Here is a 27,654-nt window from a genome sequence, read left to right on the forward strand (position 1 = left end):
AAAAAAAAAAAAAAAAAAAAAAAAAACTAAAACTGAAAAAGAAAACTAAACCAAAATGAACCATTTTCAACAAATAAAACTAATAAAAACCTGCCTCTAAAACTAATTAAAGCGAACTGAATTTGAAAAAGTCAAAACAAAATAAAGTCAAAAACCAAAACTATTATAACGTTGGTCAAGACTTTAAAAGTCCTTAAGATCTTAATACATGTTTTAATGGTCACTTGGTTTTTCTCATTCATTAATTCATTTTCTTGTCGGCTTAGTCCCTTTATTAATTGGGGATCGTCACAGCGGAATGAACCGCCAATTTAGCCAGCACATTTTTACGCAGCGGATGCCCTTCCAGCCGCAACCCATCTCTGGGAAACATCCACACACACATTCACACACACACTCATACACTACAGACAATTTAGCCTACCCAATTCACCCGTACCGCATGTCTGTGGGGGAAACCGGAGCACCCGGAGGAAACCCACGCGAATGCAGGGAGAACATCCACACAGAAATGGCTATTGAGACAAGGATTGAACCAGCGACCTTCTTGCTGTGAGGTGACAGCACTACCTACTGCGCCACTGCGACGCCCTTGGTTTTTCTTTTCAATCGATTTGCTATAAATTGCTAATGAATGAATAAATTAATGCATGATCTTATAGACGCTGTAGCTGCTTTGTTGCATCTTTCATCATAAAACCATGAGCTTTGTTTTATAAGACTGTGTCCTGGTAAATGGACTTGGGGATTACATTTTGAAATGAAGCTAATGCAGCATTTGGCTCAAATAATGCATGCTGATGTGGTAATATTTACTACCATGCAATCCTTTATTGTATTATTGCTTGCTTTGGTACGGTTACCTTGATTCTGGACGCTTCAATAAGCCAACGGAACGCATTTTTGCTATTTGACTGGTCATTTTTATTTGATAAACGCACTGAGCTGTTATTATTAGCCTTTCTTAGACTCAGTGTGCCCTTGAACTGCTCCAAATCCTGTTTTATAAACAGCTCTTATCGATGTTGCTGGCTGATGGCGAGTCCATTTATAGAAAACAAGGCCGTATGAGCACTGAGGTTGACGGTACCTGCAGAAATAGACCTTAGACCTAGAAAGTCACATGACCTCTTCTTGCAAATGGATATCAATTGATGGTGTCTCTGTCTCTATGCAAAAATATATTAGTTCATGCAATTTTTTGTTTGAATTGTTTAATTTTATAAGAAATGTATACATTTTTGGTATTTTACATAACGCAGTTGCATTCATATATGATAAAAGCGCGTATGGGGCTGTTCACATCGCATTCATATGTTCGTTATAAATAGGGAGCACTCGGTTTTCCATGCACAACTAGTTGAAAAGATCTCAACTCACTGAACTAGTGACTAGCACTAGACATGCAACTCTAAGCGAGCCGCACACAGGTGAGTGAGCTTGATAAACCACCTGTAGAAAGCACACTCCTTCATATCTCTGGCACACTCTGCACATTTGCACCAGACACTTCCTTACAATCAGTCCATATCTCTAAATAAAAACTTTGTGCATTCATGAAGTGTGCCTCACACAGGTGAGTGGGCTTGACAAACCACTTGTAAAAAAAAAAAAACTCTCTCTAAAAAAAAAACACTCCCCCCCCTCCTCACTCTAGCACTTATATCTCTGAGCGCTAACAGTTCCTTTATATAAAGAGCACTTGTGTGTATTGCCTCTTGTTGAATCGCTGAATGCCTCCTTATCTGTAAGCTGCTTTGGACAAAAGACTGACTTACTAATTAATCGGCTTCACACTTTGTTCGTAATTTATACATTTCAATATTAACGGTTGATTAATTTCCTCAGCGAAGCAGTGGCACAGTAGGTAGTGCTGTTACCTCACAGCAAGAAGGTCGCTGGTTCGATCCTCGGCTCAGTTGCCGCTTCTGTGTGGAGTTTGCATGTTCTCCCTGCGTTCGCGTGGGTTTCCTCCGGGTGGTCCGGTTTCCCCCACAGTCCAAAAACATGTGGTACAGGTGAATTGGGTAGGTTAAATTGTCCGTAGTGTATGTGTGAATGAGTGTTTGGGGATGTTTCCCAGAGATGGGTTGCGGCTGGAAGAGCATCTGCTGCATAAAAACGTGCTGGATAAGTTGGCGGTTCATTCCACTGTGGCAACCCCAGATTAATAAAGGGACTAAGCCGACAAGAAAATGAATGAATGAATAATTTCCTCAGACAACTGCAGCGTACCCAAACACTGTAGTTTTTTTCATTTTCTCCCTTAATAAAACCTGTATCAGAGCTGCAGCAAGGTTTGGTCAATTTGTCATCCTCTGAGGGAACGGTTGATGGCTGCCTAGCAAATTGTAATTGGTGACAGAAGCAACGCCCCTCACACTTTCAATGCGCTTTTAGCTGCAAAATGTGAACTAAGGGTTGCACAAACTATTTGACTGGTCGACTTTATATGTTCCGCCGTGCCGTGATGCATTTTAATTGACGTTGACTAGTCGCGGTGTGCAGATCACGTGGTTTGACCTGAACTACATGTCAGTTTTACACATGAAGGTGGATCGCTAAATAGCTGTCTTTCCATCCAAAAATGCAAATGAAATGTATGCGCATAACTGGAATAGTGCTTAAAAGACGTGCGAATAAAGCAGCGTTTCCATCCAACGAGTCAAAGAGAAAAAAATCGTCACTTCCGGATTAATTTTTCTTATGTCAGCGTCAAAGATTCACTTGAACTTTGAGGGAACTTAAAAGCGTCAAACTGATGCCAGTATGCCTGTTAAGTCGCTTATTGCAAATACAGTAGATGGTAGCCAATCACGTTTATGCTACCCTGGAAAAGTAATGTGATTGGCTGTTGTCCTCTGCGAAGCACAGCTGCTGTGACATATTTTGTGAATTAAATGTAAAGCACGCAGAAATGGCGAAGTGTGCAGCCGTGTGTAAAAAATTTTATAGCATGTGTAAACATCATCCCCGGTAAATATCCATATGCATCGAGGAGATGTCTGATAAACAGGATAAGCCAGTAACCGCGAAAAATGCCCAGTGCATTGGGCAGTGCATTTGCACTGTTGACAGTGCATTTGTTTTGCCCTAAAATGAGTCATTGGTAATGTTGCGTTGTTTTTGCAGAGTGTTAAGAGCTGTCAAACAGCATGTGTATATATTTCCCGCAAATAAATCGCAAATTGTGGCGTGTTGCTAAACGTTTGTATCTTGTGTTTTATTGATGAAATCACCAGCAACTAGTCAACTTGACTTTGATAACATAAGAGTTCACTTTCAAAAAATCCTGGGTCATTCAACCCCTAAAGTGAACCAATGTCTGTGTGTTGAGTAGTGTTGGAAGTTTAGTTCAACTGGGGGCAGCTGCAGACAGACAACACATATCATATGCTGTCTGCTCTCTCTCTCTCTCCCTCTCTCTCTCACTTTCTCTATCTCTCTCTCTCTCTCTCCCCCAGCTGCCAGTCTCTTCTTCATTAGTTTAAATCACTTGGTCATACAAGCGGAGAGAAAAGCAGAAATTATTCATCCTCAGAATGGGATGTGCTTAAAAACGACCTCTTTTAAATTACTTCCAATTACATCCGAACAGAAATGACCGTTGCACGGAGCTCTCATGATTTCAAAGCAGTTCTGAATCAAGAAGTCCAATTTTGCTTGATCTTCTGACTTGTGAGAGGTCGTTGTACTGTAAAAACATCCTGTGGTTTTTCAGAACTTCCTTTTAATTCTAAAAGCAGCTTTTATTGAAACCAAACAGCCAAAGTGGCGTTTTTTTTCTGATTTTTCTCCTCAGTATGATGTAATGGCCACCGCTGCAGAAATGAAAGCTTTAAAATCATTGTCTCTCCTACCCAACTGACCAGTTTGACTCATCTTTGAGTTACAGGTCATTCTGAACTTCTACTGATCAAACCGCAATATCAGAGGTATCAGTCAGATTACCCAAGTCAGAGTTTAGGAAATATAATTAGATTTATTCTGCATGACATCAGAATTCAGATTTATGAGTCAATACATCGTATTCTCTGTAATTTCTCTTCTAATTTGAACAGCATTTAGTTTGATGTAAATCTCAAATCTAGCTCTGAAATAGGGCTGGCCGATCAATTGGAAATTAATCGACATTAAGAATCTGTAATTGATCTAATTGTTCCAGGTTAATTGCTTTCTTTACCGTGTGTGGAGTCATGTGACCCGCTCTGTTAACTACACTTCAGCACGATGCACGGGGCTTGGCGATGTGGCAAAAATGCAATCTCGTTAATTAATTTCCATATTGAACGATAACGATATATATTTTGATAAAAGTTGTTAAAGCTTCCAGATTTAAACGAGTACCCCAAAAATGACTGAAGCTACTAAAATTAGACGGTCCATTAAATGGCATAACATATCTTAGGCAGATAAATTTTCCGTGGCCGAAACTTCGGTACATCTCTTGTTTGACAGTGCGCGCGACGTGTCTGAAGAGCGAGGAGGGATCCGGGGATGAGAAGGGCGCGCAACTTATTTGAGGACCAGGAGGGAGACGTGATTTCCAGGGGATTATCACTTGTTTGCGGGCATTATGAGTCACGCAAATGCATAGAGTCTCCCGGAACTTCTTGGAGACTTAGGATGTCTGAATATCACGTTTAACAACTATAGTGAGACGCAATCCATCCTTGATAAACTGTCCGACGTGTACTTCTCTCTGGAGCACATGACAGTGTGTGACTGTGTGTGTTTGTGGTCACGTGATGTGCGTTTTCAGCGGACAGAGGGCTGTTCTGAAATGCTAGGTAAAACACGGTGTGGAAGTGGATCATATTTGTTCTAAAATGCCATTTTAACACTGCGACATATTCGGGTAAACGGGGTCTAAGTGTGTATTTTCCGTGAGCGGGTTTGCAATGGGGGCGGGGCAGAGGATTGCCGATGTCGTGTTGTCGTCGGTGATGGAAGATGGCATCGTCTATCGGCCCAACCCTACTTCAAAGGTCTTAAAAATGCAATTGAACTGACCTGGAATTAAATGGTTGGAACCTAATAAAATACACGCTCGTGGGGAGTTTTGCTCCACAACTTGTGTCAACTCGTACATTAGCAAATGAAGAACTACATATGCACCAATTGATCAGCCAGAAATTGGCATTGGATGATTTTTCGACGGCCTGACTGGTGTATGGCCAATCATCTGGCCAATTATTATTAATAAGGAATCCTGACTGAAAACACCCGAAATTTCTCAGATCTGCTTCATCCCACCCACAATACTAATGTTAGGCCTACCACAGAGTACTGCTGCATCCCTATTATTATTATTATTATTATTATTATTATTATTTTTTTTTTTGTAGTAGTAGTAGTAATTATTATTAGTAAATTATTATTAGTAATTATTAAGTCAGTTCAAAGACTATCTTGAGTTTTCTTGCTCCTTCTATATACAATAAATGTGTTATGGATGGTAATTTGCCACGTGTGTGTGGTTTTTTATTTTGTAATACCAATCTTTGTGGTATTAAAACAAAATGTAACTCTTGGAAACCTGCAGATAACCTGCTTGCAAAACGTAATCAGTTTTCACCATTGCGTGGGTGTTAGAATTGAAATCACAACCGTTTAATGGATAAGCACGCTGCTCTACCATGTTTAAAATTAACATATCATTTATTTAATGAAAACATTTCAGTGCCTTTCACGTCAGTAGGGTTGTAACGGTATGAATTTTTCACGGTATGATAATCGTCTAAAACAATACCACGGTTTGACGGTTTCGCGGTATACGGTATGTTACAAATGTTACAAAATAATAGAACAGTGAAGCAAATTTGACTTTTTCCAAATAATATATTTTTAGTTACTATAAACAACACCACTTACAATGAACAAATAAAAATAAGAAAATAATAAATAATGTGTCAAAGTCCAAATAAACATGGTGCAAATCCTCAGTAAAAAATAGATATAAATATTTACTATACTATAAATAGTTACATAACGAAACTAGATTCAATATGGAACATCCTTAGGTTTTATGTGCCAGCATGGATATGGTTGTCTGTGGATATGGATTTCGATATGGTTGTCTGCAATGCAGACTGACAAACCGCTGCATCTTCATTTGCGTCTTTTGAAAACAGCAATAGCAGCAGTTCGTCTTTGCTGTGTCACTGTTTTGTCATGTTTCTGTGCTGCTGTGCATGCAAAAGTACTTAGTATGAGAATTATTTCATGCAAAACTTTTTTTTTTTTGCGTTTTATTTAGCCGCGGCGCACAAATGTATGCCTTTCTCTCATTCCGTGTTGTTCAAAAAGCTTGGCCCACAAACAAAAGCGAAACCTATGCTTATTGGTTGTGATATAGCGAGTTTGAACCAATCTGGGCATGGAGGAGGGATAATGCATCAATGTATCATGTCTGATTTGTCCGGAGACACAGTGACGAGCGTTTCTTTGTCAAATCAGCGTTGTCAAATGTTGATGACGTAACCGCACTGATTCCAGAGCCTCTGAAAGTCCGCGAATGTTATGTGATACAGCACTGGAAAGCTGAGATTCTCTTCTTTATGCCAATCTTTGAATTGTATGAATCGGATCAGCGGATCAAAAGTTATTAAACATTTAAGAGCAATACTTATTTTTAGCCGCGGGCGGCTGTCTCGGTCTTTAAGGGTTAAAACCGTTGATATGCAATTGTTCATGGTATGATAATCGTGCACGTTCAAATTGTGGTAAACCGTCATACCGGTATATTGTTACAACCCTACACGTCAGTATGTAATTATGTTAATTTCATTCAACTGTATCTACACTAATGCAATAGAAAAATTGGAAAAGAACCCGGACAGGGCTTTAATTTACTGTCAGAAAGCGGGGAATAAAACATGCAGTGCCAACTGTATAAGATCCTACAGTAATGCTGCAAGACAGTGTGATGATGTTTTTACCATGTTTCACTACTTTTAGAGTTGCTTTAAAATAGCAAATGCAGTTCATGACCCCTTTAAACCCAATGTGAAGTTGACAGTTCTAAGAATTAATAGTTATGAGCAGACTGGACAATTGGAGAACCCAGGAAATTAAAAATGTAGCTGTGGAAAGGTTTTTGTGAATTGTATTTGCCCATATAACGGTTGCCACCACCCATGATGGGAATCTGATCCCAATATCACAGTGGTTTCCGGCCACATTCCTGAAGTGCCCCCAACAGTGCACATCTGCATGACTGTTTAATCAAAAACACCTGACTATCAGCTCATTAGCAGAGACTAAAGGCTGATTTGTACAAGACATATCCGCAAGTTTGTCAGGCTGTGTCAATATGACGCCATTGCGGTGTTGGCGGAAGTTTGTTTTGGGTGCTTGTTTTGACATCATTTCGGCTGGTGAAGCCCACAACTTTCATGTGGGTCTACACCTAAAGATGCATGAATTCTGGCCAAGCTGGATGAATTTGCATGGGACCACACCTTTAGAAATATCCTGATGTAAAGTCCTTTAGGTGTCTTTTGAAGCTTTGAGCAAAACCAATACATATGAAATGTGCACCGGTTGTTCAAGACTTATTTCGTTTTTTTTTTTTTTTTTAGTGTGCATCTGTGGATGTGTATATGTAGGGTTGTCATATGTATCAACCTCTGTACAGATCAGTACTGAAATAATTTTTAAAAAAGTCCAATTTCCTCTAACATTTGTGTGCGGACACTGCTGAGTTTCAAAGCCTGTCATTGAGCGAACACATGAGCGATCCACTTCCACTTAGTGAACAGCATAGGGATGATCCGATCAGTCGGCTGGAGATCAGTATCAGCTGATAATCACATTTTATGACTCAATCGGTACTCGCCAATCTGGCCGATCTCATGAACCGATTGCAATTGTTTGTTTACAGGTTTATGAGCAGAGCACATATAAGAACTGTAATCTTTTTACATATCAGAACTGAAAGTTTTGTGTTTTCAACAATATTGCAAGTTCATTAAAACCTGGACGGAAATATTAGAGAAATAAAAATAAATAAATAAATAAAAATTTTAGCTCAAGTTTTTAATAATATAACTTATTGTAATAAACAGTAGATTATAGATCTATTTCCTTGTAGTAAAGAAGTAATGGATTTAAAGGTGAGCATTTTAACTCCTTATGCATCAGATGTGCTCTCCAACTTCATTGAGACATGTTGGATTCTTCTTCCATCATTTGCGATGTTTCAAAATTGCTTTGTTAGTCATTTTTCTAACTAGTTTTGTATCTGTTTTATCTATTATGTTCTGTAAAGCTGCTTCTGTCCATGACATGTCCACACTAAATGGTTACAAGAGATGTGTTTATATAAACATCTTTAATTTATTCTCTTAGGTAAGGAGAGATCTACATTTAAGTGTCATGCTTAGACTAAAAATATGCTTAATGCATTATAAAGCTTGAAGCATTAAAATCGGTACTCCGTATCGGCCTGTCACCATGACAAGGAATCGGTACTCTGTATTGGTTGCAAAAAATCCAGACGGAGCATCTCTAGAACAGCAGTGAATGGCTAATCACAGTCATTTCTGTGGAGTATGTCAACACAATGGGCAATCAGCGGCGTTGTGCACAAATGTTAGCAGGAAATGGACGCTTTAAACTTTCTTTACCGATTGCTGATACTTTTCACAGTTTGGATATATAAAATATGGATATATAAAAAAGACTAGGGCTGTGCAATTAATCGAAAATCCAACTTTGGTTTTGGCTTCTAACGATTATGAAAAAACATTAATCGAGATAAACGATTATTCCATTATTTTCCGCCCCCTTTCCAGTTGTAAACATTTGTTGCTCTTAAAAGTGCGAACTAAACCGCATGCTCCCGTGTGTGTGTGTGTGTGTGTGTGTGTGTGTGTGTGTGTGTGTGTGTGTGTGTGTCAAAAGCATGCGGTCAGCATTCGGTCTCATTCGCACACTGTAACGAGCAGAGCATCTGAAGTCATGAGCGCTTTAACGGTCAAATAGGTGTCAAAACGCGGTGTTTAGTGATTATTCATATTAACCCTCATTTGTGTAATAAACAAACGAGTTGAGAATCAAAAGAAACTTGAAAGAGAAACCATTAAAGTGTTTCCATTAATATTAATCAAATAACAAAAGGAGAAAATCCCTCACTGCTCTTGACTGAAGGACTTTTGTAGCTGAAGTGTTTTTCATACAGTGAAGATGCTTAAAGCACAGTTTGTTTCATATTTTTATTTCTTTTATCCTTACTATGATGACAGCATATAATATTAGACTAGATATTCTTCAAAATACAAGCATTCAAATTCAAAGTGCGATTCAAAGGCTTTATTAGGGTAATTGGGCAAGTCATTGTATAACAGTAGTTTCTTCTGCAGACAATCAAAAATACATATTGCCTAAAGGGGCTAATAATATTGACCTTAAAATGGCTTTCACAATCTTTAAATCTGCTTTTATTCTAGACCAAATAAAACAAATAAGACTTTCTCCAGAAGAAAAAATATTATAGGAAATACTGTTAAAACTTCTTGCTCTGTTAGACGTCATTTGGGAAATATTTATTTTTAAAAAATTATGATTTTTCCCAAAATCGAGCAGCCCTAAAAAAGACGTAATTTTATTCATTTGAAAATGTACAATACAGAGGGCACCCATGGCAAAACATTTGTTTTTGGATCTGACGTCGTTCCTGCAGCACTCAGCAATAAATGGGTATGACATCATTTCACACCAATCAGGGCTGTTTCAAAGTTGACAGCAATCAGTTTGTCAAGCCAAACCTGTGAGTGGGTGTGGCTCAGAGGCTCTGTAAGTAATGCTAACATGAGTAATGTTTATTCAGCAATAATGCTTCAGTACTGATAGCAGAACCGTTAACGTCAGAGCTTATCGATACTTCTTTCGGTCTTTTATAATTTAGCACTAATATTGATAAAGTACTGAGTTTTGATACCCATTCCTAATCAATATTCAGCATTGACTTCTCTGTGGTCTTTGTGCTGGTATCAATAGTTCTGTGTGTCTGCAGGTATTTTTTCCTCATGAAATGAATTGTGCTGAGTTTACTATTAATGATAATAATAATAATAATAATAATTATTATTATTAATAATAATAATATAACCTTTATTTTACCAGGAAAGACACATTGAGATTAAAAATCTCTTTTACCAGAGCGTCCTGGCCAAGATTAGGCAGTATACATGTCACATGGGTCTAACAGACAACAAACAAAAAACATTTAACGGTTATCAAGAATCCTAAATTGACAAACAAACTATTCAAAACATCTACAAGCATGTGTTTCAATTTCTAAATCCTTCATACTCATATTTGTGAGCGAACAGACTGCGTTTCTGCAAAGCATTTATGACTAACGCAAGAACTGCTGGTGACGAAACGAGAAATGTGCGTTTTTTTTTTCTCACTGCGAGCGTCCACGTAGAGTTATGGCTGTTTGATTTGGGAGCGTTTGCTGAAGGATCTTCTGTTTGTTGACTGGAATTTGAGAGGAGGCGCTCGCTCGCTCACTCCCAGCGCTGACCCGCTGCAGTTCGCTCGCATATGGCTGTAAAAGGGCAGACGCGGGGAGAGAGAGAACTGCCATCTGGTAGTTCTTAAAACCTCTGGAATGCTTTTGCTTTAGTAACACAACTAAACAAGCCATTCCTGCCAAGCCATGAAGTCCCTCCCCATTACACACACACACACTCACTTCCTTCAGGACTGTGGAAAATCCAGAGAAAGGGAGCCGTCCTGCCATGATGTTGTAGGGAATTGAAGAATTTCAGAAATTTGATGTCGAAACGCTCAAAAAAAGCCAAATTCAGCAGAACTTTGAGTTGAAATTTGTAATAATTATGTTTTTTTTATTTTTATTTGATGGCCTGATTTAGACAACATTAGTCATAGTTTAGAGCTGTATGCTGTAAATGCAGATTGAACTGGAGGGTCCAGACATAAGAATACCATTCATTTATTCATTTTCCTTCAGCTTAGTCCCTTATTTATCAGGGGTCGCCACTATTTCGGCATATGTTTTATGCAAAGGATGCCCTTCCAGCCACAACCCAGTACTGGGAAACATCCATACACACTAATTCACACACATCCTGCTGTTTGTGGATGAGGAGGCGGAGAGAACGTGCTGTTTAGTTTCATCTCAAGGTATTTAAATAAAACTACGACAGAACTGCTCATCACGCTCAACAAGCTAAACTAAGGGTGCTTTCACACCTAAACTTTTGTTTCAGAACGTGTCTCGTTTGCCCAGTTAGCGCGGTTCGTTTGGCATATGTGAACAGGGCAATTGCGATCTGTTCCACACCAAAGTAATCGCTCCGAGATCGCTTGAATGAGGTGGTCTCGGCTCGATTGAAACGAACCCTGGAGCGGTTCGATTGCAGTGAGAAAGCGATCCGATCCGAGCGCGGTTATATCACAGTGTTTTATGGATATGTAATAGGCTTACGGCTATATGAAGAGAGAATTATGAGTAGGGCGGGAAGTTTCGCGAGTCTCTGGATGCCCGCAAACGAGTGATGATCTCCCGGTAATCTCGCGTCTCCCTCCCGGTCCTCAAATAGGCATCGTCGTGCACCCTTCTCACCCCTCCCCACCGCATCTCTCCTCAGACACGTCGTGCAAGCGCACCCTGTCAATCACCATCAAACCACCACCTCTCCTGACAGCTGAGCGGGACGCTGCAAAATAAACCCTGACACTCTGACCAATGTGAGGAGAGTTTACTCGCACGTGACTTGTTTTAGCTCTTTTGGTCCAATTAGAAACTTTGCAGTGTGAAAGCGAACCGCTCCAAGAGCAAAGAGCAACAATGTAACAATTGTAATCTCTGTTTCAGAACAACTAAATCGATTCACAGGTGTGAAAGCACCCTAAAATGCACGACTCTTGTTGGTTGCACTTGCGGGATGCACAATGAACCCAACACGCCATTCTTTAAACCCGAAATTCGTATGTGAACCAACCACAGATGCTTTATCATGTTGGTCGCGACACTCTGCTTTGTGACTAAATAGTTTATGACAATTATTACACATCTTTCTTCACCACATGTAGCCACTCTTTTGAGCTCATCTTGCGGTCCATTTCTAAACAAATGTTTAGATTATTATTGAAGGTGCTCTTTCGGGGCGAAGTACTTGTCTGTATGCAGAAAATCGTGCAGTGCTATTCATCCTGAGTTGCAAGTGATTTTGGACAACGTGTCTGCTAAATCAGTGGTCCCCAACCTTTTTATCATCGCGGACCGGTCAACGGTTGTCAATTTTACAACGGACCGGTGTGGGCCGGGGAGGGGGGGGTCTACACATGAACACAGCTGCTGCGCTCGTGCATCTATGTTAATCATGAACAACTCAGTGCGCATGCGCTAGTTGCACTATCGCGGTTTGATTATGTTTTAATCAAGGTTTATATGCATCAAATACATAACATCTGCGCCAAACATCTCAACTGACGAACATATTAACAATAATACAACCGTATAGAAGAATTAAATATATGCATTGGCATGTTACAGCCCTAATGAGTATGATTATGTGAAACTCCATATAGATGCATATTGCAATGATTTCGGGTACTTACTTAGCGATGCACGCACACATATATGCACAATCCTTAAATGCTCTGCTGATTTGGACTCTATAATACCTGTTTTATAACTTTAAACTATCAACAACCACCACTGAGCGATATTCTAGCGATCGTTCTTCCCGCTCAGTGGTGGATTTTGGCATAGTCCATTTCATGTGAGATGACGGGGGTGAGTGGAAGAAACCAAGTCGTGGGGGGAATATTTTCTACAGAAATAATTTATGATTTCTTATGTGGCCCGGTACCAATTGTTCCACGGACCGGTACTGTATACCGACTGAATCGGACCGGTACCGTATACCGACTGAATGTAAATGTAACCCCCTGTCAAATCACTTGAGTATACAGTGAACTAGCTGACTCTCACATTTCTCTACACTGGATGGATGATATGATGGGGGAATTATTGGCAATGAAGTCACTCATGATTGCATTCATTCTACAGTAGTGTCTAGGTTTTGTCATGGCTCTCACAAGTTAGTACATCTGGCTGTCTTAGTACACTTAGTATGTCGGGCTGTCTCCTTTCGAAGCTTGTTGTGATTAGGTGAGGATTATTGATGTATAATTGTAAGGAATCTTTCTTCCGCAGACATCCGGCATCCTGAGGAGCTCTCCTTACTGCGCAAGCCCCGCGACCCCAAGAAGAAGAAGAAAAAGCTGGAGGATGCAGAGGAGGAGACGCTGGAGCTGGAAGGACCACTGCTCACTCCTGGATCAGGTGTGTCTCATGTCTTTGCTATTGGTGTAATCTCTCTGTCTCGGCAGACATGATGTGGCCTATCAACTCCACTGTAGGACATTTTGTTCCAAAAGTCAATAAGTCAGCGTTATAGCCAACATGGGACGTAATAAATCACTGGGTTTCAGTCCAAATGTTGTATCTGGCATCTTGTTTATTCTGATAAAGCTGTTTCAGAAGTAGTCAGACTATTATGCCTCTCTATTTTCAGAGAAGTCAGCTTTCGTATGCAGAAAGCGTTTGATACGATGTTGTTTTCTATTAAATTTGTTCTCTTTTTTTTTCTTAATTTTCTTTTTTGTTTGTTATTTTTTGTGGTTAATTTCAATGTTTAACTTAAAGAGCCCCTATTATGCATTATTAAAGGTCATATTTTGGTTTTGGGGGTCTCCAACAACAGGCTGATCTGCATGCGAGGTCAAAAAACGCTTTTATTGTCTTATAATATGCATTTTTTTTAACGTAATAATCCCAATGACTTTCATACGATTCGTTAAGGGATTGATTTGTTTCCAAACCCCTCCTTTGTGTGAGTCTAATCTGCTGTGATTGGTCCGTTGACCCAGTCTGCTGTGATTGGTCGACTGGGTTCAGTGCGAGACCAAGAGAAATCACAGTATGTGAGAGCCCAATGCAGGAGTGCAATACAGCAATGCAGTCAAACACCAGCATATTACTTTACTCTTAAACCTAACCCCAAGTAAAAACAACGACACACATTAAGTATTAACCCACACAGTGGCAAAAGCTGAACTATTTTCAAAATTGATCGTGCCGCACAAAGACAAACGGCAGAGTATCACAAACGCATTTGAATCAGTAAAGGAAGAAGCACCTGTAACGTTTTCAACGTGGTTTTGGACGCAATATGTGAACAGTCCCATCTGCAATGTGGAATTGGGATTATAGTAAGTTAATAGCAGTGTTATTGCACGTTTTACATTACATTTGATTATTCAATAATATAGGGGTGGGACAAAATATGGAGATGCTGATTTATTGTGATAATTCTGCCTCCAAGATATATTATCGATTTATCCAAGAATCGTGATTTATTTAAAGGTACAAAAGATCTGAATTAATTCATCAGCCTTGCACTGCTACTGTTTTCTGCTGTAAATGAAGTGGCACTTCTCGTAAAGGTGGATCGAAAACACATGAGTAATATATATATATACACACACACACACACACACATACATACACACATACATACATATATATATATATATATATATATATATATATATATATATATATATATATATATATAATATATCAGAGGTCGCGTTAGACTTTGTCATTGTCAGTCATTTTGACGGAGAGGGTTGTAAAAATTCCGTCATAACCTATTATTGACCGTCAATTAATTTGCATATTTTCTAATCGTTTCAAAATGGCAGATCACCTTCAGATTTTTACGTCACTGCAAAAAAACATCTGTCAATGACGGAAAATATTCAGTTAACGCAACCTCTGATATATATATATATATATATATATATATATATATATATATATATATATATATATATATATATACCTATACTAATAATAATAATATGTAAATAATTATATATAAATACATCTTATAATGTTTTTATGCATTTTTCCCTTCATTTACAAATATTTTTCTAAACTACCATTGTCATCATTATCATTGTCCGAAGCAAAAATATTTGAATAATATCGTGTCATATTACTGCACCGGATTATCTGACGACTTATTACACTTATTTCGTCTTAATTAATTATGCTTGCCATTTGTTTGATTCACTCCACAACAAGATTTTTCCAGTCAATCTATATTTATGATTTAATTCTAAATACAGCTGTTTAATTCAATCTGCTGAAATTGTATTATCAATATCATGCCTTATTTTACCAATATCATGCAGCCCTAGGCCAACTTAACCCAATAGATTTCATTAGAGTTTGATATAAGCATAACACTCTCTCTTCTCTAAACCACACAACTCAACATCGATCACATTGATTATAGTTACACACTGCAGCGCTTGAGATGTGGGCTCAGTCCAAAATCCCAAATCCAGGATTAAGCAATAGAAAGTGATCGTTGACTCGTGTCACACTGCAGCGCTTGTTTGCAGCGTTGACTGTGTTTGATGGTTTGAAGCCCACGAAGGCTTCCATGTGTGGTTGAAGAGCAAGAAAACAAAGGGTTGTTATGTTGAAACAGTGCTGAAATGAGAACTGTGTGGGTCAAGAGCAGCGTATCATTTGAAGGCCTGCTGCTCTGGCTGTAACGTCGGCGCTCGAATGGTTTAGATTCCGCACATATTTGGTCACGCTGCCATTTTGAAACAGAGCATTGAGCTACATCTCCAGAAACCCCACACATGATGCGCTAAAATCCATTTAGGATGCACAGAGGACGGGCTCCGTCTCCATCAATAGGCTCTATTGTCCCGGACTTCATGTGAGACGCAAACTCGCAAAGCTAGTGTAGCATGACTGTGTCTGGGATCTGTTCGCCACTTGTTCCTTCATTACTGCCATTTAACCTCAAGATGACCCTCATTAAAGTCGTGCAGGAGCCCTGATGTTTAAAGACGCTGCTTTTGCTGCACAAAGGCTCTTTTAAGGGGCTAATCACACCAAACATGCTTCTGAAAACAAGAGGATAAACAAACGACAAAATAAAAGGCGCAGAGCACGTATTTTTTTATATTGCTATAAAAATAAGACTAAACCAGCTGTGTATTGTGCGCGAGTGTAGCTGTTGACATTGCTATAATTGTAATATGTAATAATATTATGAAATTCAAGATTTGTTGAAGGTGCAGTATGTAAGTTGGTCTAGGTATTGCACTCATGGTTAAAAAAAACACATGCAGGTTGCCAGATTAACGACATTAACAGGAGTATGCCTGACTATTGAGCCTGAAGCCTAAATACATTACAGATATGCTCACTGAATACAAACCCAATAGATCACTCAGATCATTAGGATCATATAAACTAGAAGTTCCAAGAGTTCAGACAAAGCAGGGTGAATCAGCTTTTAGCCACTACGCCCCTCGCTGCTGGAATCAGCTTCCAGAAATGATCAGATGTGCTCCAACATTAGGCATGTTCAAATCAAGACTGAAAACACATCTGTTTAGCTGAGCCTTTACTGAATGAGCACATGTTTTTCTCTTCTTCTTCATTCTTTTATATCACATTTTACCTGTTTTTATGTTTTTTTACGCATTTTTATTATTTGTTTTTATTTGACTTGTTTCTTTTATTCTTGTTTATGTAAAGCACTTTGAATTGCCACTGTGTATAAAATGTGCTATATAAATAAACTCGCCTTGCCTTACTGTCCACCGAAGGTGCTTTGAGATCCACCCTGACTGATTGAATGAAATACGCAGTTTTCCATGACAGCAACATGGGGTGCTGAAATAAAAATTGGCTAAATTGGCAGTGGGCGGGTTAAATGACCAAAACATAGACAGCCGTTCTGGCCCGTTACGCACATTTTCAAAGCAGAATATCTTCAGCATTGTTTTTCAGATAAACAAGAATGTTTACTGAGCATGTATCTGCGAACACATTATGGTGTTTTGATGCTTTAGAAGAGTCAAAAACTTGCATACAGCACCTTTAAGTCATACAGGTCCAGAAAACTCGAAACTAGCGCTGCACGATATTGGAAAAATCTGACATTACGATATTTTGTTTTGCTGCGATTTATATTGAGACATAACTACAATTTGACCTGATTTTACAAAATAATTAAAATAAAATGGTCATCATCACTGTATAAATCGTTTTTAAAATAATATTGGAACATATCCTTATCTTTCAATCTTAAATCGGCAATATAATCCTCCGATGTGACTATTGCGGCTACACACATTGCCATATCAATGCTCAAATGAGATATTGTTCAACAGTGACCTCTAGTCTCTCCTATCTTGAAAAGTCTTCATAGTGATCTTGACGACGCCAACACTGCTGTCACCTCAGCAGAAACCCTGCCTCTGCTTTCATTAGATTAGAGAATGAAAAAGACACAACTGGCATTGCTTGCTTTTTTTCTTTTTTTTTTGTCGCTCAGAGATGACTTTTTTCAATTGTAGGTTCACAGAGTGCAAAGGCAAAAACACGAGGTGCAGCAGGCAGTTAAGACATGAGGCACGCAAAACACTCACGGCCATTATTAAACCATTCAGAAATGGTGCCTCTCAACAGAAAAAGCTTGTTCAGTGTGATCGGGGCCTTAGAAAGCAAAAAACGGAGCTGCCATGAGCTATTTGGAACCAAAACGGGGAAATGAGCCGAAGACCTGCTTCTTGATCCCTTCTCAGAGGGACTTCAGTAAGATTCTTTGAGATAAAAATCAGTTTAATGGAAGCATGAGCAGGACAGCAGCTCCACCCAGAAGTATTGTTGTTGTTCCTTTCCCTTCCTCTGCTGATCTTCAAACGACTCCCTCTGCTCTCTCTGTGTGTGCTCAGGATGAACTACTACTGGGCTACTGTTGCTCACTTTCACACACTTTGGCAGAATGTTTAGCTAGTTTCAAGAAAATGAGTTTGTTGCAAAATGAACATCATTAGCATTCCATCATAAGGAAATCATGATGCAATTAATTTTTAAGACTGATTTAAACTTTTGTCTAGCGCCGCGACCTCTGCTGACTGTGTGTGCAGCTCATGAAACAGACGAGGCTTTTATACTTGCCGCATTCGCCATTGTGATATTCTTTAAAATGACTGGGGGCGGTCAAAAGAAACCCACCGTAAAGTCAGATGGATGAGCGGAGAGCAAGGAAGTTTCCAAGACTATGTTGTATCATTATTATCATTCAAGATTTATTTAGATTTTTAAACTATTTTTATAAATTATTTACGATTTTTATAACCACTCAAGATTTTTTTTAATCAAACTTTGATGCTTCTCTTGCTTTCGTTCATATCTCGGAAAAGTGCTACCTATCAAAGTGTATTGAAATATGAATGGCAAGAGAAGATGGGTTACTCTACAAATATTATTTTATTATGTCATGAATAAAAGCAACAACAAAAAAATACTCTCACTGAAAAAACAGATGTTTTTAATAGATTTAGCCCGCTCCACAATTCACACATTACTGTCTGGCTAGTTAAACATTCTGTCTGGCTAGGTCCAACATTCCTGACCATTACCACCAATAAAGCCTTGAAAAACTGGCCATCAGTATATTGTAAACCGAGAGGTTCAAATATTCTTTTCCAGTTATCAAATAAATAATTTGTGACTTAATTTTAGTTTTGTAACTATTAAATTGATTTAAATTCAAAGTTGTAACGTATACATCAGTGTAAAACCTGTGAATAGTGGAAAAACATTTTCTGTAATTGTTTATTAAAACCACTGGGTCTCCACTTTTTCTCCAGTTTTAACAAACTTATTTCCGACTGCTGTTTTAATTTCTAGTCAAGTATTATTGTCCATCTGGTTATCCCTATAATCACACATGGACGATCGTAAAGATCTCTGTACAGTCGTACTGTTTCAGTTTCAGGCAAAATCTTTTCGCTCAAGTTAAAAAACAAAAAAGTGCAGTCCTCCAGCCGAAATCATGTCGCCCACACCCAAACGAACCTCCGCAAACACCATGATGACGTCACATTCGCCGCATGCACTCAATCGAACTAGCGAACGCATCAAGTATAAACCAGGCTTTATATTATTTTATATATATATATATATATATATATATATATATATATATATATATTGTGTATTATATAGGAAACATTTTTTTTTTGTGTTTTTGTATTACGGATCACCAATAATAACTTGTAATATTATTATTAGTATTATTATAAATATTATTATTATATATTATTATTTTGGGCGACACTGTGGCTCAGTGGTTAGCCCTGTGGCCTCAAAGCAAGAAGGTCGCTGGTTCGAGTCCTGGCTGAGTCAGTTGGCATTTCTGTGTGGAGTTTGCATGTTCTCCCTTGTTGGCGTGGGTTTCCTCCGGGTCCTTCAGTTCCCCCCACAGTCCAAAGACATGCATTATATTGGAATTGGGGAACATCCACTGCTTAAAACATATGCTGGAATAGTTGGCAGTTTTTTCCGCTGTGGCGACCTCTAAAATAGAGACCAAGCTGAAGGAAAAAATGAACGAATTTTATTATTTATTATTATTTAAATTAAGATTAATTAATTGGTAATATTGTAATTTGTCTTTTTTGTAATTTAAAATAGAAAATAAAGCTTCTCATGCAGTTTATTTCACTGTAAGGTGAATGAACAACTTTTATTTTAAATGTTAACCGCCTCTTCACTGATGCTGGAATGAATAAAGTGTATTAAAATGTGCAACATGAGATTATATTTACTAAGGATGTGCTTAAACATCATACATCTTTTTGTCTTGTCAAAAGAACTTTTTCCACTTTTTTTCAAACATTTTAGTTTGTTTGCTTCTTGTTCTTATCAACACAGGCTCATTGGAAATACGTGCCTCAGCGTACATTTTTGCTGAATGTTAATGTTAAACGCTAAATGTTTTTAGATGACGAATCAGCTAAATGGCACTGTCTACATTTTTTAAAATCTGAAATGCCTTACTCGCAGAACTCCTGTTTCTGACAACCTTCTTGTACACAACCAGGAGAAGGTGGTGCTTGTCGTTCAGATCAGCTAGCTACCTAAACCCAACCAATAGTGTTTTCAGCAGCAGACGTAAGAGAAAAGTGCACTGCAACCACATAGTTTACCTTGATTTTACATTGATATAATCTCTTTTGTGGGAGTGTGCTTCACCAGACTTGAACGTAAGTACAAGCCCAACACCGTACAAAGTGAGCTACGAGCAAACTGACCTCACCAGAAACATTCACCATATGCAGATAGATAGGTGACGTAAACATATTCAATTATAAACCACAGACAGCGTTAAATTGTTTTGTGGCATTTATTTGAACAAAATAATACTTTGTTTGTCGTAATATGTCCCTGTAAATATTATTAGTGTGAAAAGGAACAAAAGTTGCTGGCTTCATGCTGCCCCCTAGTGTTCATTTCACCTACAAACTGCACTCAAACATATGCTGTATATTTATTACAGAGGACTGAAGCATGCATTCTCAATGAGCCTGTGTTGATTCGTTGTGAAACTCTGTTTACCTTGAATGTCTTTTCTGATTTTGCATGTCTTTCCTGTCCTCCAAACTGTTAATCTGTCCTCTCATTCCCCCTCTTTCCCTCTGTTCCTCGTACTCTTCTTCTGTTCTTCAAGCCTCTGATGTACTTTACATTGGACCGGTGAAAGGTAAGGCTCGCTGTTTTCTGGCTTCCTGCATTGCTTCATTCACCGCTGGAGCAGTCACATGACCACTGCTGCCTCTGGTCACCTGACACCTCAGCTGACGAGGGTCATGAGATCAGTGCATTCCCACACATTCCCTAAGTTTTGCTCAGTTCATCCTCAAATCTACGCAGAACCGGAGATGCTCAGTCAGTACTGATGGTCATTCAAGAAGCCTATATCATAAGCAAGGAGGTTTACCAAAATATCATCCATAAAGGCCCTGGTATACTTCAAACTAAATAGAAAAAAGAACTGAAATTATGTTATTTCGTACAAAACCTGACAAAAAAAAAAAGTTTTTTTTTTTTTTTTTGATTTTTTAAAATATGTAATATATCAACTCTTAAGCTTTTTTGGGGGTATTTTTGTCTTTATTTGTAAATGAAGTGAAGTGAAAGGGAGTGGGGGTGGGTTCAGAAAAGGTCCACGAGTAGGGATTCGTTTTTTTGGGTTTATTTTGGTAGTTTGAAACAGTGACCAAAGCGAACTCTTTGGGGGACTTCATTTCAGTCCTAAACACCTTTGAGCTGCCATTGGTTTGTGACAATTTCGCAATCGATGGATGTGTTCTGGAGCTATGCCTTTTTCAACGTGCTTCGTATTTTCTCGGTTCAGAAAGGAGACAAACATCCAGCACAATAGCAGAGCTGGAGTAAAATAGCAGAGCTGGTGCAGATATATCCGCACCTGTACGACCACTCACGGAAAGATTTAAAGGGTTTCCACACCAGATGAGAAGCACAACCGCGTCTGATAAAGTTTTATAGATGGTACCATTCAGTCTCTGTCCATGGCAAACATAATGTGAGGCCGTACTCTCACTAGGTACAGTTGCCTCGAACCGGACCAAAGCACGCTTGTCCCCCCTCCCGTCTCCCTCGACGGCCCGCGCTCACACCACAAACGGACCTTGGCACGCTTACGTCATCGCTGCTGCGCGGTTCAGTGAGAAGCGCTCTCTCACTCAGCAGCACAGTGGAGATTTCTCTAGTTATGTCGTTTCAGTCGTTTGATATGCAGTGACATGCAGTCAAATATTTCACCAAACAGTCCTTAGGGATGCGGTGACACACAGTCAGATATTTCGCTGAACAGATGCGCCACTTTTGGCACTCATAAACAATCATAAAGCTCTCGTATTGCAGGAATGAGGAGGTCTGCTGTAGGTGCAGCTGTCGTGCAGTGAGGAGTTCTCGTCTTTAATAAACTACGGCAGTTTGCGTTCACTGAACAGTAAGAATGATTAATAAATCCATATGAAACAGCCCCTTAAAAGTCACGTCTCGCTTTCAGTTTCGGGCTTTGGCGCGTTTTGCACTCACACACAAGCGTACCGTGCCAAAGCCCAAGTGAACCGGGCTCAGGCACACCTCTTCCAACCGGGCCAGGGCCGGCCAAGTGAACCGAGCTTGAGCCCGATTCAGCGCACTCACACTTCTTAAACGATCCAGGAAACGGGCCTGGGCACGGTACGGATGGCATAGTGTGAGTAGACCCTAATTTAATTCATACATATTTCTCCAGTGCTTTTACAATGTAGATTGTGTCAAAGCAGCTTCACATAGAAGTTCTAGCAAATTGAAACTGTCAGTTCAGTTTTCAGAGTTGAAGTTCAGTTTAGTCTGGTTTAATTTTCACTGCTGAAAGTGCAAACACTGAAGGGCAGATCTATCAATGCGCAGCTCCACAAGTCCCAAACCAAGCAAGCCAGTGGTGACAGTGGCAAGGAACAAACTTCACCAATTGACCAAAGTGAAAAAAAAAACCTTGAGAGAAACCAGGCTCTGAGCACAATTATTTCTCCTCGGGCCAATCTTTCTGCGCAGAGCTGCAGTCTAGGCGCTGGGGGCTGGAGAATGCAATGTGACATTTGTTAGATGTTTATAAAACTGTTCTTCTCTCTCAGCCGCCATTGTTGTTGTGTTTAGCAGAGTACACTCAAGCATTGCGGCACCTCTACAACCCAGCCCACTGCACTTTGGTGGTTGTCGGAAGGTTCGTTAACAGTATATCTTCATTCAGCGTTTTAAACTTCTTTTTGGCATCAAATGAAGAACAAATCAAACTTTGTTTTGAAGTATACCAGAGCCTTTAGTGACCCCGGACCACTTCAAAGGTGAATAAGATTTTTTTTTTGGATATATGGTTTGTTATGATTTATCCAGCGTTTGACTGAGATACTGAAACTCTGTGAAAAGTTGATTAGTTGACATTACTTAAAAAAAAAAGTTATTAAACCTTTTGCTTTATAAGCGATTATTTGACTTTCCCTAAAGTGTGTAAGCCTGCCTTTAAATTATGAAGTAAATGAAGTTTGCATAATCATAAAAAAATCTACCAAACTGTTCCGCATTACAACAGGTTTACTCACTCTTTAGCATGTTGCTTTTAAGGCAAGAGGTTTACTCACTATTTGAGGTAAAGTAACATCACTTTTTACAGTGTATTTGTAAAATCTCAAATCTGAGGGTACAAAATAGTTTGCTAATCAAAATTTGAGTTTTGATTCATTTACCGTCGAAAATTTACAATCTGTTTTATTTTTCATGATTTTTACTCAATTTTCCAGTGATTTTTGAAAAAATAGAAATCTATTATAAAATTTTTTGGCTATTGGCAAAATGCACTCTTGAAACTAGTTTTGTGGTCCAGGATCACATAATTGGATGTACATGTTAGACCATTTTCCCAATTTTCTTATGGGTGCTGATGAGGAAAACTTCGTCATGTGAGAGAAAATGTGGGAATAGCATGTGTTTGAATTGAACAGGTGTTACATTTAATGCATCTTCAACAGGAGAAAACGTTCCTGCTACACGCTGCTTTATTCCGTAGAAGTGTGTTGAGAGAAATAGCGGCGCTTGCAAGGCAAGAATAGAGGGGAAGTCAAATGAAGGTAAACTTTGAGAGATTAATGATACAATAAGTACACATTCAGCAAGCAAATTAGAAATAGATTGCTTACCTTAAAATTGTGCCACAGAAAAAAATATTATATCCAACTTGTAAGCTTGCAGTCTACATTGAATGTGATGAATCAAGCAAACCTCTCCATTTTGAAGGTTATGATAAAGCAGGTTAATTCAGGAATGTCAGGTAAGGAGGCTTTCTTCAGCCAGATATGCTCAAATAATTGTAGTTTATTTTAATTTTTTTGCCCAAATCTGATATTTTTGTTGCATTAAAAATGTAAAATCATTTGGAACATTTGAAAATTTACTGTGATTTATTTTATTTCCTTAATAAATTCAATGTTAGTACACCAATGCTTTTAAGTATTAACATCTACATTGTACCTTTTATAATACACCGATATGAACACTAGGGATGCCATGGTTCTCAATATAATATTGAACCGTACGGTATGACCTCCACGGTTCAATACGTGCTTGTGAATTGTGGTTTTCTCGGTTTTGCGTTTAAATAATTTATGTGCGTTTTATATCTCCCCGAATTGACTGTGAGTGCCTGTAAATCTATGAGCTGAGATGAGGAAACTCCTCCCCGCAAGTAAATATCCAATCACTGTGCTTTAAAGTTTTAAAGTTGTTTTACACGTATAAGCATGACTGCACATCTGCAGCGGCATCACCCAGCAATATCACTGTCTGAAGGCAGGATAGCAGAGAAGGTAGTAAAGTCCTCCAAACAGCAACAATCCCTCGCTCAGGCAGTGCGGGTGTTTATTGCTAAAGATTTGCAGCCGTTTTCGGTGATTGGAGATGCGGACCTTTGTCATCTTATAAAAGCGCTCGATCCGCGTTACAGACTACAGTCTCGCACCTTTTTTAAGCACAGAGATAATTAAGATGGTTTATTTATGTTTACTGAAGTACAAATCTTTATTAACTTCCTATGTATGTTTATTTTCAAAATGTTGGAATTTATGTGTTCCCCACTTTGTACATGGGCTACCAGCAGCTGTGAGATTTTTTTGATACAATACAATAGGAACTAGTATTGCAATAATCGTTTTTATTTTTTTCTCCTTGAACTCCTACTGTTCCTATTGCCTATAGAAAATATAAAAAAAAAAAAATATATATATATATATAAATAAATAAAAAATAAAATGCGTATCAAGCCATGAGAACCGAACCGAAAACCGTGTTAAAAAACCAAGGTATGTATTGAACCGTGCGCTAACTGTATTGTTGCATCCCTAATAAACACCATCAAAAACATGTGGTGAAGTGTCAAAGCTCATCACAAACAGCTTCTCTACAAGCAGAGAAACATAAATATACACATAGAAAATGCTCAACTACACCATCATGGTTGCATATATGACACTAAAATAATGCAATTAACACTGTTTATCCGGCCTGATCTCACGAGAAAACGTAAGTATTTTACGTTTTGCCAGTTTAATGGCTAATCCGTATGAATTCGTACGAGTTCAGCCGTACGAAATTGTACGATTTTAAAAAGGAGGTGTGGCACCTAACCCCACCCCTAAACCCATTGGGGGGATGAGCACATCATACTAAATTTTACGAATCAGATCGTACGAATTCATACAAATTAGCCACTAAATCAGAAAGTTACGAATTGCCGTGAAATTGTGTTGGTTTATCCCCATTAGATTCCACATGATACTCATCACTCACAAGGGAAAACACATAGTAATGCCAAACAAATGTCATGCAGGGAATTTTGGGTAATTTTTTACAGTTGTGTTCATGGCCATTTTTCTTTTACAGTATGTGGGATGAGGGTGGAGTGTGAGGGTGTTTCAGGTTTCAAAATCCTTAAGAGCATTATTATAAGTAATTATAAGTTATTAACTTCAGGCTCCGCGCATCATGATAGGGAAGAAAAGACGATTGCAACTTTAATTTCAAGCTTACTTCCAATAAACCCCAAAACAATTGGACTTTTAAGACTGACATTATCTGCAAAGTCAGATTGTACTCGCAATAAATTACTAAAAATATTTTTAGCAAGACCTGACAATAAGCTGCCTTGCAAACGCTGTCATTTCCAGTTTGATTAGCATCCGGGTTTGGCATTTGGCGTTTGAGCGAGTGAATGTTCCCTCACCCTCACTGTCTGTTGAATTGTATGAGCCTTCAGACACGAGTCTGTGGCTGAAGCATCAGCGTGATGTTTGTTTGTGGATTAGAAGTTAATTTGACATTCCTCAGCAGTGCGTAGAGTCAAGTAAACATCCTAACGCTGCCGATGCTCCGTTCCCCGATGGGAGTGGAAACCCTTCCTGAGAAAGACTCCCCCACGTCCCCTCTGTGTTTTCTCATGACCTCTGAAAGCCCACCAGCTCTTCCTGTCTCCCCACATGACTGTGGCTTCACTTTGCTTGAGCGCTTCTGTGTTGATCAAGTGCTTGCTGAAGAATGTGATTTTTTTTTTTTCATGACCGTAAACACGTTTGTAATGTTGATGGTGTTTCCCTGTAAAACTGCATCTTTGCTCAGCTGGCTTGACTTGACGTTGTTGGTCCAAGGACAGACATTTGGTCTGACTGTCAATTCTTTAGAAGTGTTTATTTGGCATAACCATGTTTTTAATTCTACTAATCTCAAGGTTTTGTTTAATCTTTTTCTTAAAGTAGTGGATTTGTTTGCATTAAAGAATAAAATATATCTATTTTTTATGCCAACTTATTATTTATATATAAATTATGCTTTACTAAAAGCACATAAATGTATTTTTTTGTCCTATTTAGATAGAAAACAATGAATTTTTTCATTTTGTTTTATCAAAATTAATGTGTTAATTATTTAAAGGGCACCTATATTGCAAAAATCCCTATTATAAGGGGTTTAAACACAGTTGTGTGGCAGCAGTGTGTGAATATAAGCACCTTCTAATGATCAAAATGTATTAATTCTATTATTTATAATCAGACTTGATCAAAACAGTCTGCAGAAACACTTTGATTGACATTCTCCCTTTGTACGGGTCATCAGAGGGGAAAAGCCCCGCCCATTAGAGACCATCTATCCCTCATTAACATAATACGTTAGTCTTGTTTTTGAATCTGCCACTATGCTGACACACAGGCATTTGTAGCTTCGCCCTCTTTTGGAAAGAGCGCCTCATTTGAATTTAAAGCGACAGTCACTAAAATGATCAAAGCCTAACAGGGTCAGTTAAAGCTTCGCTGTTTTCTAGAATACCAAACCTGAAATCGAGGGAGTGTGATGTCATTAGCATGAGCACACACACTTTGTCTCACCAGTTAGAACTAATACATTCTCTGGATATGAACATCCTTCCAAACATTTGCAATAGTGTAATAACATATGTACAGCAAAATATATGACACTGTTCTTGTGTTTTATTTTTGGATATGTGGAACAGTGTTATGTACTGTGCCTTTAAGGATTTGTTATATTAATGTAGTTCATTAAATGTCATGTCCAAACTGAGGTTATAGTTGGCCTGTGTAGGGATTTGTACACAGTATCGGAAGAAGAGCTGACACTGCAAGTAAATAAAGTACATCCAGGAGGTTGTTATCGCAGAATAAAGCCCAATGTGTTTATCAGCAGCCTGATGTGAATGGGAGCATTATTGTATGAGACTAAAGGATTTTATTCTGCAAAAACAACTGTCTGGATGTACTTTATCCCACTTATTATTAATATTAGTATAATTGCTACTTGCCACAAAACATAAAAATAGGACTTAAAACTTTATCCTGAGCTGTCATAGTTTAGTTACAGTTACATAGTTCTGACAGAAATGAGGACTGCTGACAATGTATTCACTAACTTGCACATTATTCAGACACAAGATGGCGCCAAATAGTCAAAAACGCAAAGCTGACAGAAACGAAAACAGCTGATGGAGTATACACTAACCTGCTCAATATTCAGACACAAGATGGGGCCAAACAGTCAAAAACACAAAGCTGACAGAAACAAAAACAGCTGATGGAGTATACACTAACCTGCACATTATTCAGACACAAGAAGGCGCCAAACAGTCGAAAACGCAAAACTGACAGAAAATA

The 27,654-nt window shown here is 38.6% G+C and overlaps 1 protein-coding gene and 1 long non-coding RNA gene across 5 annotated transcripts in view; one reads left to right on the forward strand and one right to left on the reverse strand.

Annotated features, from left to right (window-relative positions):
- LOC103909099 (uncharacterized) overlaps window positions 1–27,654 on the reverse strand; it is a 502,230-nt gene that overhangs the window by 205,994 nt on the left and 268,582 nt on the right. The gene's annotated exons all lie outside the window — the stretch shown is intronic.
- The window catches only part of fermt2 (FERM domain containing kindlin 2), a 95,537-nt gene that overhangs the window by 38,994 nt on the left and 28,889 nt on the right, over window positions 1–27,654 (forward strand). For 2 of the 4 annotated variants that reach the window (XM_005158915.6, XM_005158916.6), the window contains exons 4-5: window positions 13,199–13,327; window positions 20,604–20,636. In XM_005158915.6, the coding sequence (XP_005158972.1) occupies window positions 13,199–13,327; window positions 20,604–20,636 (162 nt within the window). 4 annotated transcript variants of the gene reach the window in all.

This window comes from Danio rerio, chromosome 17 (assembly GCF_049306965.1).
Source record: "Danio rerio strain Tuebingen ecotype United States chromosome 17, GRCz12tu, whole genome shotgun sequence".
Lineage (NCBI taxonomy): Eukaryota > Metazoa > Chordata > Actinopteri > Cypriniformes > Danionidae > Danio > Danio rerio.